Here is a 16573-nt window from a genome sequence, read left to right as displayed (position 1 = left end):
GTCGGTTGGCGGGTGGTGAGCAATTGCCCTGCACCTCATTTGTACATTCCAATCCTTTCATTATTTCTGTTGTCATTTTATTAGTGTTATCATTATCATTATTAGTTTCTTCTTTTCTGTTCTACTATACTGTTCTTATCTCAACCCACAAGTTTTACTTCTTTTCCAAATTTTCTCCCCCATCCCATGGGATGGGAGGGGAGTGAGTGAGCGGCTGCGTGGTGCTTGGTTGCTGGCTGGGGTTAAACCATGACAGATATACCTATATACTTTATCCAAGAGCAACTACAGAAAAGAAAATGTTATACTTTTGACATGTATGTAACACACCAAATATGCCACTATCATCTAGAACATTTAGACATTTCTATCTCATATCTTTATTTTAATTACACAGAATTAATTTTTTAACTTTTCTACGTACTCTTATGTCCTGGTTTCAGCTGGGATAGAGCTAACTGTCTTCCTAGTAGCTGGTACAGTGCTATGTTTTGAGTTCAGTATGCGAAGAATGTTGATAACACTGATGTTTTCAGTTGTTGCTCAGTATTGTTTCAACTATAGTCAAGGATTTTTCAGCTTCTCATGCCCAGCCAGGGCACAAGAAGTTGGCACAGGACACAACCAAGGCACCTGACCCAAACTGGCCAATGGTGTATTCCATACCATGTGACATCCCATCTAGTTTAGGAACTGGGAAGTGGGGGGGGGGGGGGGGGGGGCAGGGAATTGCTGCTCGGGGACTGGCGGGGTGTCGGTCGGCGGGTGGTGAGCTATTTCCCTGTGCATCATTTGTACATTCCAATCCTTTTATTACTACTGTTGTCATTTTATTAGTGTTATCATTATCATTATAGTTTCTTCTTTTCTGTTCTATTAAACCGTTCTTATCTCAACCCAGGAGTTTTACTTTTTTTTTCCCCGATTTCCTCCCCCATCCCACTGGATGGGGGAAGTGAGTGAGCGGCTGCGTGGTACTTAGTTGCTGGCTGGGGTTAAACCACGACATCTTAGCTTTCATTGTTCTCAGCAGGAATTTTAATTTCCCTGTGCTTGCCATTGAATTTTTAAGAGATAGAACATGAAGTTCCAGTATGCCATTAGATGTGTTCTTCCAGATTTTATTATTTTGTGCAAACTGGATTCTTTGAGTAGGAAAAGACATAATTTGCAAATTACTTTCAAATTCCCTTGTGTCTTCCAGAGAGAAAAATGTACCCTAATATTGAACAATTTAAACATTTACATGCTCTTTCAGGAATAGCTCCTTTATCCACTTTGTTATCTACTCCACTCCTATTATGTAAACAAGGCTTTCTGAAAGTTTTAAAAGTGAAGTTTGGAGAACATCGTAGCTTTAATAATAATAATTGAAAGGAAATGGTATGGTGTAAATCTGAAACTACCAAGACATATCATTAAAAATGGAAATCATTATTCAACCAAGGGTCCTAATGTCCCACTGAAATTGAATACTAAATGAAAAGCTCAGACTTTTAAAATCCAGATGAACTTTCATTCCATGAATTAGAAGTGAATTCATTTGCTTTTAACACTGGCTATCTGGTTGTATTTAAAAAAAAATAGTGGTTTGCTTGCCATCTTTGTAGTAAGAATTTTACTATTAAATTGTAGTGAAAAATGAACGGATTCCACAGAGCAAAGTCTAATTGCAGGAGACATTGCAAAACCAGTGTTGTGTGTACACAAGTGCATTAAATATAACTTGCCATGCTGAAATCAACAGAAAAAATTGTCATTGAATTCAACTGGAAAAGAAGTAGATCCGTAGATGGTAATAATTGCTTTTGCTATACTTCAGATATGTTATTTAACAAGTTTCCATGAAGTTACAGTAGTATTACTTATTTTTACCTATTTACTGTTTTTTGAAGTTCAAAGTTTCATATTAATTCTGTTCAGAAAGTTGAGAGGCCCTCTTGTATATACCATCAAATACCAACATTTCATAGCCAGGAGATGTAAGAATGCATGGTTCCAGCTGATTGGTAGTGGTGGTAGTTTCACAGATTTTTTTTTTAAGCTTTTTTTTTAATAGTTTGTAGCAAAAAGAAAGATTGATTACAGGATTTCATTTTTACAGTGAGTAAAGGACACATTAGTGCAGATGATGAACAACCAATTAGATCATAGGATAAGAAAAAAACAGAAGTAGATGGATTAGGGAGGGGGGAAGAAGGGCAGCCAAGAAGGTAATCTCAGAAATGAGATATGGAATTCTGCTCTGAGCATAGATAATTGACTAAAAAGTAAGTATATGCATCAATATTTGCTAAGCAAAGCCAAAACACTCTTTAATGTACACTGTTACTTTTCTTTCCAATATAGAACTTTTCCTGTTTTTAGCTTATAATGGAAAATTCTAGTTATTGTTTCTAGAAGAGGAAATATATGCTGCACTGAGGTATAATGTATTGGTTCAATATTTTATTGGCTTCCTGATACTGATCCTTGACAGTCCAAAGAGGAGTGTATTGCAGGTATCTCAGACAGGAAACTAATTTTAATTGAAAATTCTTAGGCTGTATGTCAGTGATGATGAATAATAAATTCCTATATTGTTTTTATGAGGAAAATAAATATATTTCCCTTTTCCACTTGCTTGTACACACACATATATGCATACAAGGTTATAGCTGTTTTGTGAATTTGCTAAATATTTGTCCACTGTTCTGTTTTTATTTGTTTGTTTGGTCCCCCCCAATAATACCAATGATTATATACCTAACTCTAGTGTAGTTGTTCCCTGTGTCTTGAGAGGTTTTTCAAAAGTGCTTCAGGGCCTTACATTGCTATAGTTTTATCAATGAAATATTATATTCAGTGTAGGTGTGTGGCTGTGTATATAGTGAAAAATAGGAAGATGGGGAAAGCACATAAAATGGGTTTTAGTTTGCCTCCATAAAAAAAAATTATTTTTAAGTTTATCCAACTTGAAAAGCATTATGTTTTAGAGGGTATATTACTTCTGCATGACCATAGATGGCATATGGTTCTACATATCAAATAAATAAGTAATTACTGGTTTCCAACCTATTGTTGATCTTTCTTAGAGCATCAAGATAGTTTTCTCATAAAGCTGAGAGAAGCTTAGGTGAGGTATTTATCTTCAGCTCTTAGTTAGATTCAGTTCTAATAGATATTGGTAAAAAAAGACTTTGAACAAATTTGAGCAAATGCATCTATCAGAAAATGAATCCAGTTGGAACATACATCTTAAAGGAACCACAGTTACTCAGAATTAATAAAATAAAACATACAGTAAGCTAAGTGCATGTTATTTTCTTTCACTTTTTGTCATTGTTCTGTAGTTTTCAGCATCTTTCTATCGTTTTTGGCAGAATTATAGTGTGAGGACATACTTTTATGAAACATTTTTATAGCACTGTGAGTACTGACTGAAAGAGGGACTTACTCTTTGTCAAAGGATATTTCAAAATCCCTTATGCAAAGCTGCAGTCAGTGAAGAAAGTCTTATCGGCATGGTAACTGATTTGGAAGATTGAGAGAGATCAAGGAACATGGAGCTGTAAGAATTATTGAATCAATGTTACGGTATTTTGTTGTTCACAGATTCAAGCTGAGTCACTCAAGTCTGCCCGAAAAAGATCAGAAACCTGGCAAAGCTGGATATCAGATACTTCATCAAATCGCATGGGTTCTGGGAAATAAAAATAAATCAGTGAAACAAGGGCCAAGTCCCAGTTTTGAAAAACTTTACATAGGAATTAAGATGGCAGAATAAGTAACATTACTTGATTAGAAAGGCTTCCTGCTTTTGGAGTAATTTCTGGGCAGGATTTTGGAGATCAGTATGATGAGTAAGCTTATAAACGTTCAAAAGAGGAGTTTTTAAACTTACCTGCTATGAATATCACTTCTTCATAGTTAGTTGGTTACAAACATCTCCATTCCCATTTACTAATGATTGAATTGACTGTCCTGCCTATTTGGTATCATAGACCTTCCTGACTCCTCATTCACTGCCAAAAAGCTGCCCTTCCTTCCCATTATTGCTTGTGCAGACTGTCTTCTCCTGCACATGATTAGCTGGACTAGTTTGCTTATCCTGCTTTTAAGGGCATGGATGGAATCATGAACCCTTACTCCCTCCTCATTTTATTTTACTGGGAGTACCTCTGCTCCCTTTTGTACTTCCAGTATCTTTATGGCAGCTGAAGTAACTGCTTACATGAAAAACTAGTAATAGATAAGGGTTTAATATCTTTCTAGCTTGAAATGTTCAGGAATTATCATGCGCCTGAACAGAAATTCTGAGTCTCATGAAAATAAATGACAAAATTGAGATGACAGGACCTCCCATGCCTGCTATTGTCTTATTTTAGTTGAATTAAAGTGTGAAATAATATTACTGTGGTTACAGATATACTTATCTTAGTTATTTATTAATGTGTTTTAATTTACAAGTGTTTAACTTCTCAGTGTATATTGTTTTTCTTCTATAAAACAGATGGATTGAATTGTAATTGAAATTAGCTGTTTATATGTTTGTAAGTAAATAACTGTCTTTCCTACTACAGGAGATCATTGTAAGCTTCAGAAAGAGTCAAGCAGAGGGAGCCCTCAGAAAAATGTAAAAGTTATGGAAGATTTTCCAACATAAAATATAAAGACATGTTTTCATCCTTAAACATACAATTCCAGCTTTTTTTTAACCAGGAAGTAGTCATTATATTGAAGTGCTTCAGCTTCCTTTTGGAGTCTTACTATAAGTAACTGCTATAGTGCCTGGTAATCTTTTATATTTGACAGTGAGCCAGCATTTTTCTTTGATAGTTTTATTCTATGATAGTTTTAATCTATTCTTTAAACTCACACGATTCACTCCTACTGGTGTTTTGATGCTTTGCAGTAGATGTTGTCCAAACATTGAGCTGGAAGGTAGGGCAGTCATAAGGCACAATGATGTAACTCAAAATGCCATTAGAAGGAACAGAAACAATATGGAGTCTTTTGTGAGCAATGATGGCAAGGGCTCTGATGTGGCACTGATATGCTGGACAAAATGGTGCTCCCTAGAGAAGTCTGCAGTTTAGGAAGCCAAAATTTGTATGATAGCTTTGCTGCGCACAGTTTGGGACCATGTTTGGCACAGAAGACCAGACTACGTTTAATCCTAAGTAAACCTCTCTGACTTCATATAATGGAAATCTGAGGAACCTCAGCACCAGTTACTTCAGTCTGTTTATCTGCTTCTCTTGCACTGAATTATTTGATAATGTAAACATACCTGTTGGACACAATTCAGATCCACTTCAGCTAATTTACAAGTTGCAGCTACTGATTTAATATTAAAAACCAAACAAACAAAAACTTGACACTATTGTTCACTTATTTCCCCTAACATTCTGGGCTATATACACCACTTTCATTTCACTGATGAATTGTATACTTCTTCTATATTCTGATATGCATATTAATGACAAATTTATTTCATATCTAGCATAGCGTATCATTCATATCCCCTTTTTCAGAGTTAGCATAAAGAATTACAATAGGAATCCATGCACTAGAAATAGATAGTCTGTAAGGCAGCAGTGAGTCACACTGAACAGAACACTACATGCACCTCTGGACACTGATATTAAAAAGTGGTAAATAAACTGGTAATTCAGAAAAAAGCAAAAATATAGGCAAAATTCACATTCAGAAAAAGCTAAATGATAAAATTACAAAGAAGAAAAAGTACTTGATTTAAATAATCCAATAAATGTAGCAAACTGCATTGTGACAAAAAGTAAGAAAGGAAAAATAGTCTGATTATTGGGAAATCTAATTTAAAATTTTGAAAATAGAACCTGAAATTCTATCACTTGTAGCATATATGTATATCATAGAATCAAAGAATGGTTTGGGTTGGAAAGGACCTTCAAAGATCATCTAGTCTACCCCCCTACCATGGGCAGGGACATCTTTCACTAGATCAGGTTGCTCAAAGGCACATCCAACCTGACCTTGAACGCTTCCAGGGATGGGGCATCCACAAATTCTCTGGGCAACCTGTTCCAGTGTTTCACTATCCTCATCATAAAAAATGTCTTCCTTGTGTCCAATCTAAATATCATATTTCAGTTTAAAACCCTTGCCCTTTGTGCTGTCACTACAGGCCCTTGTGAAAAGTCTCTCTCTTTCTTTCTTATAAGCCCCCTTTATATTTTGAAAGGCTGCAGTAAGGTCTTCCCGGAGCCTTCTCTTCTCCAGGCTGAACAACCCCAAATCTCTCAGCCTTTCTTCATATAGCCTTTCTTCAACGTACCTGTAGAAGCCCTTATTATTCTTTGCATCCCTCACCAAATTCAGCTCCAGCTGTGCCTTAGCTTTCCTGTTCCCATGCCTATGCATCTAGGCAGCATCCTTATATTCTTCCCAGGATACATGTCCCTGGTTCCACTGCCTGTGCATTTCCTTCTTATGCTTTGACCAGGAGGTCCTTACTCAGTCATGCCGGTCTCCTGCCTTCCTTGCCCAATTTCTTACACATGGGAATCAAGAGCTCTTGCACTTTAAGAAAAATATCCTTAAAGAGCTGCCAGCTCTGTTCTGCTCCTTTATCCCTGAAGGCAGCTTCCCAGGAGATCCCATCCACTAGTTCCTTAAACAACTGAAAGTTTGCTCTCCTAAAATTCAGGGTCCTGACTCTACTCTTCACCTGGCCCACATCCCTCAAGATTGTGAATTTTGTGTGTGTGTTATGTCTGTGTGTGTGTCTAAAGTAAACTTCAGCCAAGTTATATAAAAGGAGCATTTAGATTTGGAGTATGCATTTCTCTTTTTATGATACTAGTTGCCATGGTTGCTTCTTAAAAATACTAACTATGGTATTTTTTTTCTTTACTTTAAAAAGGGAATTTAGTTTGTCCTGTCACCAGGTAATTTCTTTGGTTTTGTAAATTCTTAGGCCTCACTTTTCTATGCATGACTCCCCCACGTTATATCAGTTCATTTGCAGAGCAGGTTTGCAGAATGCTTTCCTCTCAAGAAATTATGTGTTCTTTAGAAAAACTAAACAAAGCTGGAAAAAGTATAGTCAAATACTTGAACAAATTGAGCTTAAAAAAAATGGTTGAATCTCTGATTCCATTAAGTTATTTAACTTTAGTAGAGCCAGGATTTCACATCGTGGATCATATTTACAGTAAGTAGTTAAGAAGCAGGCATTGACTGGTTTTAACTGTATGGAAAATACTTTTTTCCTTTCTTATATTTATATAGGAAGATTTAGCTCACAACTCCAACTTCATTAGCAGTTTCATAATGTTCCAGCCTCACCTCTTTCACACTTTCTTCTTTGTAGTGAGTTAGAGACCAGTTTCTACCCTGGGATTTGCTTTCATCTTTAAATCCAACTACTAAGGCTAAGCAGACTTACAACTGGCTTGCATTTCCAAATGACACTTACAGAGCTTCAGTCCTGTAGAAGTTGTGTCTGTATTGCAATGACTATTCCATGCATTTTACATTACAGCTGTCACAGCTGCTGTTCACCCTTCTTTTCCCTAAATATTCCATATACTCTAGCTTAATGTTTTTCAGAGAAACAGAGGTCCAGGGGAGCAGGCAAATCTATTCACCAGTAATGTGATTATAAATTTCAAACAAGGCTAGAAGGGTAACATTTAAAAAAACCCCAGGGATTTCTGGAATTATTATATTCTGGTCAGAGTCCATCTTGGATAATCAGGTTTTGGACACTTAATTTTCCTTATAATTCAGTTGTATATCAAATAGATTTTTAATGAATATTAAAAATGTTATGGTTATCAAAATTATACATATTTGTGCCTGTTATGTTGTGCAGTGTTTCAGGCAGTTCAAGAGCATAGGAATGACTGCATTTCATTTTAATAAAGTTTATCTATAGATCATCTAGCACAGGAAATATTGAAATTCAAGAGGCGATCCAGCAGTGGTATTATTCCTGTGCATGGCATTAGGCATTCCTAAGTCTCACATTTTGCTCAATACATTATATGCCATCAGATGTGCATGGGAAAAATGTGTTACAGAAATCAACAAGGATATCAATGCAAAGACTAAGATGACTATGATGCAGTTTTCATCAAAATAATTTTTCAGAAAAATAAAAACAATAACTATTAAGTTCTTTAAAAGTTGAAAAACAATGCAGATGAAAAACCTGTAGATGCTGCTGATAGGAACATTTCTGTCCCACATGCAGACATTGTGAAGGTAACCACAGAAATAAGGAAATGGTGGGAGGAATAGATCATATATTGTTTTATTGCTCCATTTCCAGGTTCTCACTCTGCTATGATGATATTTGCTTCTCTTCAGGAACTGCTCATTGTTAACCACGCCCATCTTTGTGTCTTTTAAAATAGCTGGTACAGAAATCTTGTTTTACTAGGAAAATGGAGAATACATGGTAACTTACCTGAGTAAAACTTGAAGGTAAAAGTTTTACAGTGTGTCAATAGATCTGTATACTCACTGGAGCCTTCTCTGGGCTGCAAGCAGTAAGTTTACAGTTGTTTAATTTTCCTACATTATTACCTCTGTAGGTAACAGGTGCCATATAATGTGTGGTAGCAATATGGGTTTCTTCCTAATAAAAATGCACCCAGAACAGGAAGGTGAGAAAGCTCCAAGAAGCAGGAGTCACCCTGTCACTCATCACAGCAGGAAACTGAATCAGCTCCACTATCTTCCACATAGAGTTACCAATCTCGTTATTTATAAAAAAATACTGCATCACTTAAAAATGCAAAACATTCAGAAAATAGGAAGCCTGGGTTTTGTTTTATTTCTCTCTTCTTAACTCCAAAGTAATTTTTTTATCACAGTCATCTAGCTTAAACTGTTTCTTTTTTAATGAAAATTGAGATTCATAATTAACACAGTTTTTCAACTTGTAGAACTACAGTCTTCATATCAGACACCAAGTATTAGGAGATTACAACCAAAAAAAAGCAGTGATAACATTATATAGAGCTCGTGCTTTACTTTTGTGCTTCTAAAAGGACAGTTTATGTCCTTTGAGATATAAGTGATCTCTATAATGGTCAAGAAGTAAAATAGAAAGTTTGCCTCTGAAACATAAACATTTTGGGAAGGTATTCTTCCTAAATTCCTACTGCCTCCCCTTCTACAAAAATAATTGAATTATATATCTAATTTATTATGCCCAGTATTTTTGTATCTACCTCAAAGTATACCTTATTGTAATTGTGTATTTTTTCATTAGTAGCTGACCGTTTTGCAGACTATAAAAATGAATATAATCTTCTAATTCTCATACTACACTTGTTCATCAGAAATGTCTGTACAATAAGTAAACTTTATATCTTAATTTTGTTTCAGATATGTGTATATGAAGGCATTTGCAATAACTACTGTAGAGAAAATAGGAATATAGTTTTCTGTACAACAGTTCCTTAAGATTGTTTTTTGTTACTGTGTTTATAGAGTTCAGGACAACTTTCACTTGCTTGAAAAAACTAGCAGTAGAAAAGGAAATAGCATGAAGGTGTATAGGGTGGGACTGAGGGTGAAGTTCACTGCATGCAGTAATAACCTTATTTAGCTGCACAGTCCTCAGTAGATGAAGCAATTTTCTTTGTCCTAGTGAACCAAATACATCCCATTCTGCAATTCTGCATGGGATGCTGTAACTTTCCATCATCTACTACCATGACCCATGCCACAATCTATCACATATTTAGCAAAGAACTTAGAAAAAAATCAGTTACATAATGGTTATCAAGTAAGTTCTTAGAGGATGGGGATGATAATAATGTACATATATTTGCAATTTTGAATTAGGAACACTATTATACTCAATAGTGTGTGTGTGTGTGTCTACATATATATCTCTCAGTATTTATCCTTACTTAGAGCATTTTTAAAAACACTTAACACCTTCAATATCTAGTGAATGCATTTTATATTTCAATATAGTTGTTATTTTCTAGAAATCTGACATTTATGAATATACTATTTGTTTACCAACTTCAATTTCTAGTTAGACCATATTATAGTGCACTAAAGTAATTTAAATGCCTAAGCTTTATTGGCAGTTTTTATTTTCTCCTGTTTTCTTTGACCTATATTACTTCCAAAGTTTGCCTTTTGATCAATATTATCTTTGTAACCTTAGTTCACAGGGATATGTTCACCAAGATGCTAAAAATCATTCTATATGATAGCTCTCACTATGATTACAGTGAGAGTGAGCAGTGCAATGCAGACTATTCCTGGAATATAGGATACATTTTAGTCTTACAGGTGGAGAAAATAAAGGTTCTGTGGAAGAATGTGGTTTTAGATATAAGTCTGGTCTTTGTGGTTGTGTTCACTTACTGAAGACAGTTGTTCAGGGCTTTTTTGTTTTATTTTTCACAAGTGCTGAGGGAGCTGGAAGATGTCATTGCGAGGCCACTCTCGATAATCTTTGATCAATCATGGTGATTGGGAGAAGTGCCCAAAGACTGGAGAAAGGCAAATGTCACTCCTATTTTCAAGAAGGGCAAAAAAGAGGACCCAGGAAACTACAGGCCTGTCAGCCTCACCTCCATCCCTAGGAAGGTGATGGAGCAGCTAATCCTGGAAAACATTTCCAGGCACATGAAGTACTAGAAGTCATCAAGAGTAGTCAGCATGGCTTCACCAAGGGGAAGTCATGCTTGACCAATCTGATAAACTTCCATGATGAAGTGACTGGCCTGGTAGAAGAGGGCAGAGCAGTGGCTATTGTTTACCTGTACTTGAGTAAGGCCTTTGACACTGTCTCTCAGCAGGGGGGTTAGACGAGATGACCTCCAGAGGTGCCTTCCAACCTCAGCCATTCTGTGATACTTTTGAGTTGTTTTTGCAAAATCTTTAAATACCTTGTCTGAAAAATCTCAAAATGCTTTACAAGGAATAATTGAATGTCGTTCTGCTCTGAGGTGGGGAAATCTACTCATTTTATAGTTGGGAAAAACTGAACAATATGGATAGCAAGTAGAGGAGTTGGATATTCTCTAGTTTCCTAGCACTATTCATCTGTGATAATGAGGATGACATTAGGAACTGAGAGGACTGATCAGTATTACAGTTAATATTTTCCATTATTATTCATTATGTGATAACTACAACAATATAAAAAAATAAACAAATAAAAAAGTATGAAGGAGAAGGCTAACACAGAGCACTTGAAAGGATCTGCTTCTGACCCTCTAATATTTATTTTTCCTATCTGTTATTAGACACAGACTAAGTGATATGACACATACTATTGATATGATCTCCACATATAGCAAAAGTAGCAGCACATGAGTAGCAAGAAACTTAAGAAACAGGTATGTTTTGATTTAGTTAGCCAGCCAGCATTGGAAGTTATCTGAAGTGGCTGGAAGAGAGGAAGTGTCTGTAGTCCACAAAAAAACAAGTTTCACTTGTAGACCTGCTACCCCTTCTTTTTTGATCAGATAATAGACTATTTTGGTTGAATTAAATGTGCAGTGGAGGTATACTGATTCTGTTCACTAATTGTTTGTTTTTATCACCCGAGTGTGTTTTAAGTACCTGACCCAGGGAGAAGGTATAATATGGCTAATTGCTTCACTGAGGCAGTCTGTCCTGCTGGTTTAATAACATGGTTGGGGTTGTGGTTTTCACTCATGGAATTCAGTTGAAATACTAGGTATTACCTGCTGTGTGGTTCTTTCCAGGGGTGTGTAGTGGTTTAACCCCAGCTGGCAACTAAGCACCACGCAGCCACTTGCTCACTCCTCCCCCCTCCCAGTGGGTTGGGGAGGAGAAGCAGAAAAAAAGTAAAACTCATGGGTTAAGATAACAACAGTTTAATAATTGAAATAAAAAATAATAATAGTAGTAGTAGTAGTAGTAATGAAAAGGGAGATAAAAAGAGAGAGAAATAAACCCCAAGAAAAACAAGTGATGCACAATGCAATTGCTCACCACCCACTGATTGATGCCCAGTCAGTCCCCGAGCAGCAGTTGGTACCTCCTGGCCAACTCCCCCCAGATTATATACTGATCATGATGTCCTATGGTATGGAATATCCCTTTGGTTAGTTTGGGTGAGCTGTCCTGGCCATGCTCCCTCCCAGCTCCTTGTATACCTGCTTGCTGGTAGAGCATGAGAAACTGAAAAATCCTTGATTTGGTATAAACACTACTTAGCAACAACTAAAACATCACTGTGTTATCAACATTATTCTCATACTAAATCCAAAATACAGCACTGTACCAGCTACTGGGAAGAAAATTAACTCTGTCCCAGCTGAAACCAGGACAGGGTGTTCTTAAAGAAAACTTTATGAGGTTTAAGTCTTCACTAACAGACAATTCTTGGCATGAAGAAATTGCCTCCACTTCCTCTTTAACTTGCTGTTGGATTTTTAGCAAAAGCATTGGGAGCTATCTGCTGTAGTTTCAGCATATTCAACTTGTATTAGTGACATGGTCACTGTGCTGTTTGTGTTTATAGAAACTTCAGATTAGTGTTTAAAAATGAAATTTGAAAATGAAATATTAATTTTTACTCTTTGGTAGTTGGAGGAAGGGGCTTTTTCCTTTGTTCTTAATAATCACTAGGAACTTCCATAATCTTGGTATGATAAAGTGAAAGTCATGGTTATTCTGTTACTAATTAACGTGTTCTGTAGCAATTTGTGCTCAATTTGTACAGCTTTCACAATGGAAAATAAGGAATATTTGCTGCTTTTCTAAGTTAAATACTGATTTTATGGAATTACTTCAGCAAGAAGTAATGCTGTATGAAAAGAAAAACAATTCCCCAGAGAGAGAGAGAGCCACCTAAATCCATGCAACTATGTCTGTACTTATTTGGGATGTTTGCTTTGGGGAAAGATAAGAAGGAAGAGAAAACAAACACAACATATTTGTGGAGTTTTTTTAAAAGACTGTTTAGGAAGTGTGATGAGTTACTACAAATACTTAACAGCAAAATTATCTGTAATATTGACTTTTCACAGTGGTTTTCTATCCAAAGCCCTATATATTTACAGTTTCTTGTTGTTGAAAAGCATGTTTGAGATGGAGGGAGGGAAAAGAAGGATGTTGTTTTTTCTGAGCTTCTCATCCAACACTGAACCAATACCTTTTCCTGTAGTGCTCAGTAGCTTTTGATTTTTGATGGAAACTGTAATGATAATAGAGGTAAGATAGAGCCAATTCTCTGGCTTCTCAGTGTCGTTCACAATTTTGAGAACATGTTTCAGGCTGCTTCTTTGAGTTCTGTCTCATTTTGCATCAAGTAAAATTTGTTAATCTGCAGGTTTATTTCTGTGACCTCAATGGGCAATATAGCAACAGCAGCTCTTTGCCTTACGTCTGCTTATTTCATCATTGAAATGAGTATCTATTTGTTCTCTAGAACGTAGTCTACATTGTGACATACTCACTCTTCCTGATAAATTCAGCTATGATAGAAAATATAAAGGAACCTATCTGTGGTGGGTTGACCCCGGCCAGCAGCTAAACACCCACCAGACACTTTCTCACTTCACCCGCAACGAGATGGGGAAAGAATCAAAAGAGCAAAAATGAGAAAAACTCATGGGTCGAGATAAAGACAGTTTAATAAGTGAAAGAAAAAAGAAAAAGAAGTGATACAAAGGCAGTCAGTCACCACCTCCCACAAACAGACTAATGCCCAGCCAGTCTCCGAGCAACAGCTACCTTGGAAAAATCTGCCCCCCCCCCCCAGTTTTATTACAGAGCATGACATTATATGCCATGGAATATCTCTTTGGTCAATTCAGGTCAGCTGTCCCAGCTATGTCCCCTCCCAACTTCTTACCCACCCCCAGCTTACTCATTGACAGAGGCAGAGTGAGAAAAAGAGAAGGCCTTGACACTATGCAAGCACTGTTCAGCAATAGCTAAAACACTGGTGTGTTATCAATATTGTTTTAGGCAAATCTAAAACACAGTACCATATGGGCTGCTATGAAGAAAGTTGACTCCATCCCAGCCAGACCCAATACACTAAAGATTTTTCTTCACATTTTAAATAACTTTTAGTAGTTTCAAATGTGTGAAAAAAATGGGGGGGGGGGGGGGGCTATTTCTTGTTCTTAGAGACCTGGCTGCAAGGAACTGCTTGGTAGATGAAAACAACATTTTGAAAATAAGTGATTTTGGAATGTCTCGTCAAGAGGATGATGGAGTTTATTCATCATCAGGCTTAAAGCAGATTCCTATCAAGTGGACTGCTCCAGAAGCTCTCAACTATGGTAAGGATATATCTTTATCTTCTTGGTATAAAAAAATATACAGTATAAGGTGCAAGGGGACTACATCATGGACAGTATTTGAGCATATATATATATATAATTTTTCCTTTTTCCCAGTTCAGATCAACAGATGTTTAAAGTATTTTAGTTATCTTAAAAATAATATTTCAGCCTTATTTCAGTTATGTAAAAATACTATTTTCCCTTCAAAAAGAACAAGGCAGCAACATCAAAATTGCTACTTATTCAACAGTAAAATAATGCTGTGGTTATGTTGCTAACTTGTTCCAGTGAGTGGGAATTTCTGCATATTTATGGCATTTTTTAAAAGAAGGCAGAAGATTTTAACATTCTAGAGCACTCTATCAGATAAATGATTAGATAAATCATTGCATTGGAGAAAAAAATGCTTTATTTATTTTTTTTAAACTGCAGCTTTTGTTTATATGCACTTTTATATATTGCTATGCTATTATGGGGGGGGAAAATCCATTATTTCTTATTAAGTGGTCCATATTATGTGGGTAATAGTTTCAAAACAAAAATAGAAACTGCTGGATTTAGCTTTTTAGCTTGTAGGTAAAACTAGAAAAAAATATTCTTCTAAGTGAGCTGTGAAGAAGCAGCAGCATATTAAATGTATGAGGTCATATTTTGAACGCACTTCTCTCAACCAATTCTTTACTTGAGTTCTTAGAAAAAAAATTTAAACATTTTATATCTTCCTTTTAAGTATCTCTAAATACTTCTCCCACCTTTTAGAGCTTTTGTTTAAAATCATGCATTGGAAATCATAATTTTCTAACTTATGATTGTTAGAAGAAGAATCCCTTTCATTAGCACTTCTGCAGAAGTTAACGCCATAACACAATAATGCAAATCTTCCCCTTGGAAAGCTAATAATAAATGTAGTTAGAGTCACTGACCCTCTATTATCTATTTTTCTAAGAGGTGCTAGTGTTGCTAATGTTTGCTATGGAATACTATTTCTATTTTGGGTGTTTATTCCACTATAAAAGGTGTTTTGAATTTTTATTTTAATTGTTTCAAAAGTACTTGTCATTTATTTGATATATAATGGAAACCCCTTCTCCACAGCCATACCAGTCCAGTCTACTACATGAAGCAGAAAACTGGCTTTTAGGACACCTTCATTTTGTACTTCTAAGTCTTTGCTATTTTACACACCTTACAGGAGAAGAACATATAGCTGATTAACATCTTTACTTATTTGCTGTTTCCTAAAATGAATCAATACCCTGCCAGTTTTAAGTGATTTTCTGCAGTGTTTGGAAAATAACCTGTTTCAAACATTTGTTAAAGTATTCAGCAGTCTAATATTCAGCTTTCAAAATATGGTTGAAGCTTTCTGTGTTGTTTTTTTTTTTTTTATGGATCATTTTCAAGGGAGTCCTTGAAAAGTGCAAGGTAAAATAATTGGTTTGTGTTTTGCCATTCTAATAATATGGTCATAATTAATGTATTAATTTGTGTAGGTAACACTGAAAGTAGTTAAGGATACCAGAGTGAAATAGAACTAAATGTGCAATATTTCAAAACTAGATGACAACCATTGAGCATGTCAGTTCTTAATGGCAAAATTTAATGGTTAGAGGAAAATGAGAAATAGGGTCATTTGGTCATTACATGAATGATACAGTGCTTATGAAAAGAAATAAAAGTGCCTTTTTTTAAACACTTCTGGATTCACTTTATATGACATTAATAGCAGTCACAAAAAGATTTTAAATGTCAAAATTCAGGTTGGGAAGTCTAGAAACTGGATTAAGGGAAATGGAACTCTTAGGGAGTTGTGTATGAAGTCATGAATGAAATCTTGATGCTACTGGAGCATATGGAAGATTTAACCTTTAGTTCAGTAGGTACTGTTCAGTGCCATTCCATACCATTATTTTTACTTGGGACTATATGATTTCCATCACTTCCAGCAAGTGAAAAATTGCTTTAAATGCACCTAATTACATATTTAGGCCAAGGTGTAGGGTATTTTCGCTTCCAGTTCTCTCAAAATTAAAATGCACTTTTAATGCATATGTTTTTCCAGTACAACATTTCCAGTTCTTTGTAATGTTAATAAATTACTGTATTTGTTTATGAAAGAGCATGCCCTTTTTTTCCCCAGATAATATTATAGTGGGAAAGATAATTAACTGTGTAGAAGTTGTACCTTCTTTAAAAAAAAATAATCACCTGTATCTACCGAAGGACTTTAATGAAAAGTGTTAAATTACTGGATGACAAACTCTGAAGAGAGTTGATATATAGACAAGAAAACTAATCTTACA

At 35.7% G+C, this 16573-nt stretch overlaps 2 protein-coding genes across 2 annotated transcripts in view; one reads left to right on the top strand and one right to left on the bottom strand.

Annotated features, from left to right (window-relative positions):
- The window catches only part of LOC126035460 (uncharacterized), a 255710-nt gene that overhangs the window by 36323 nt on the left and 202814 nt on the right, over positions 1-16573 (bottom strand). The gene's annotated exons all lie outside the window — the stretch shown is intronic.
- Positions 1-16573, top strand: part of LOC126035443 (tyrosine-protein kinase Fer-like) — a 254879-nt gene that overhangs the window by 235185 nt on the left and 3121 nt on the right. Inside the window, exon 17 of the mRNA XM_049794009.1 lies at positions 14113-14267. Coding sequence (XP_049649966.1) covers positions 14113-14267 — 155 coding nt within the window. The remainder of the gene's footprint in view (positions 1-14112; positions 14268-16573) is intronic.

This window comes from Accipiter gentilis, chromosome W (genome assembly GCF_929443795.1).
Source record: "Accipiter gentilis chromosome W, bAccGen1.1, whole genome shotgun sequence".
Lineage (NCBI taxonomy): Eukaryota > Metazoa > Chordata > Aves > Accipitriformes > Accipitridae > Astur > Astur gentilis.
Note: the sequence above shows the minus strand (reverse complement) of the source record. Positions and strands in the feature narration are given on the sequence as shown.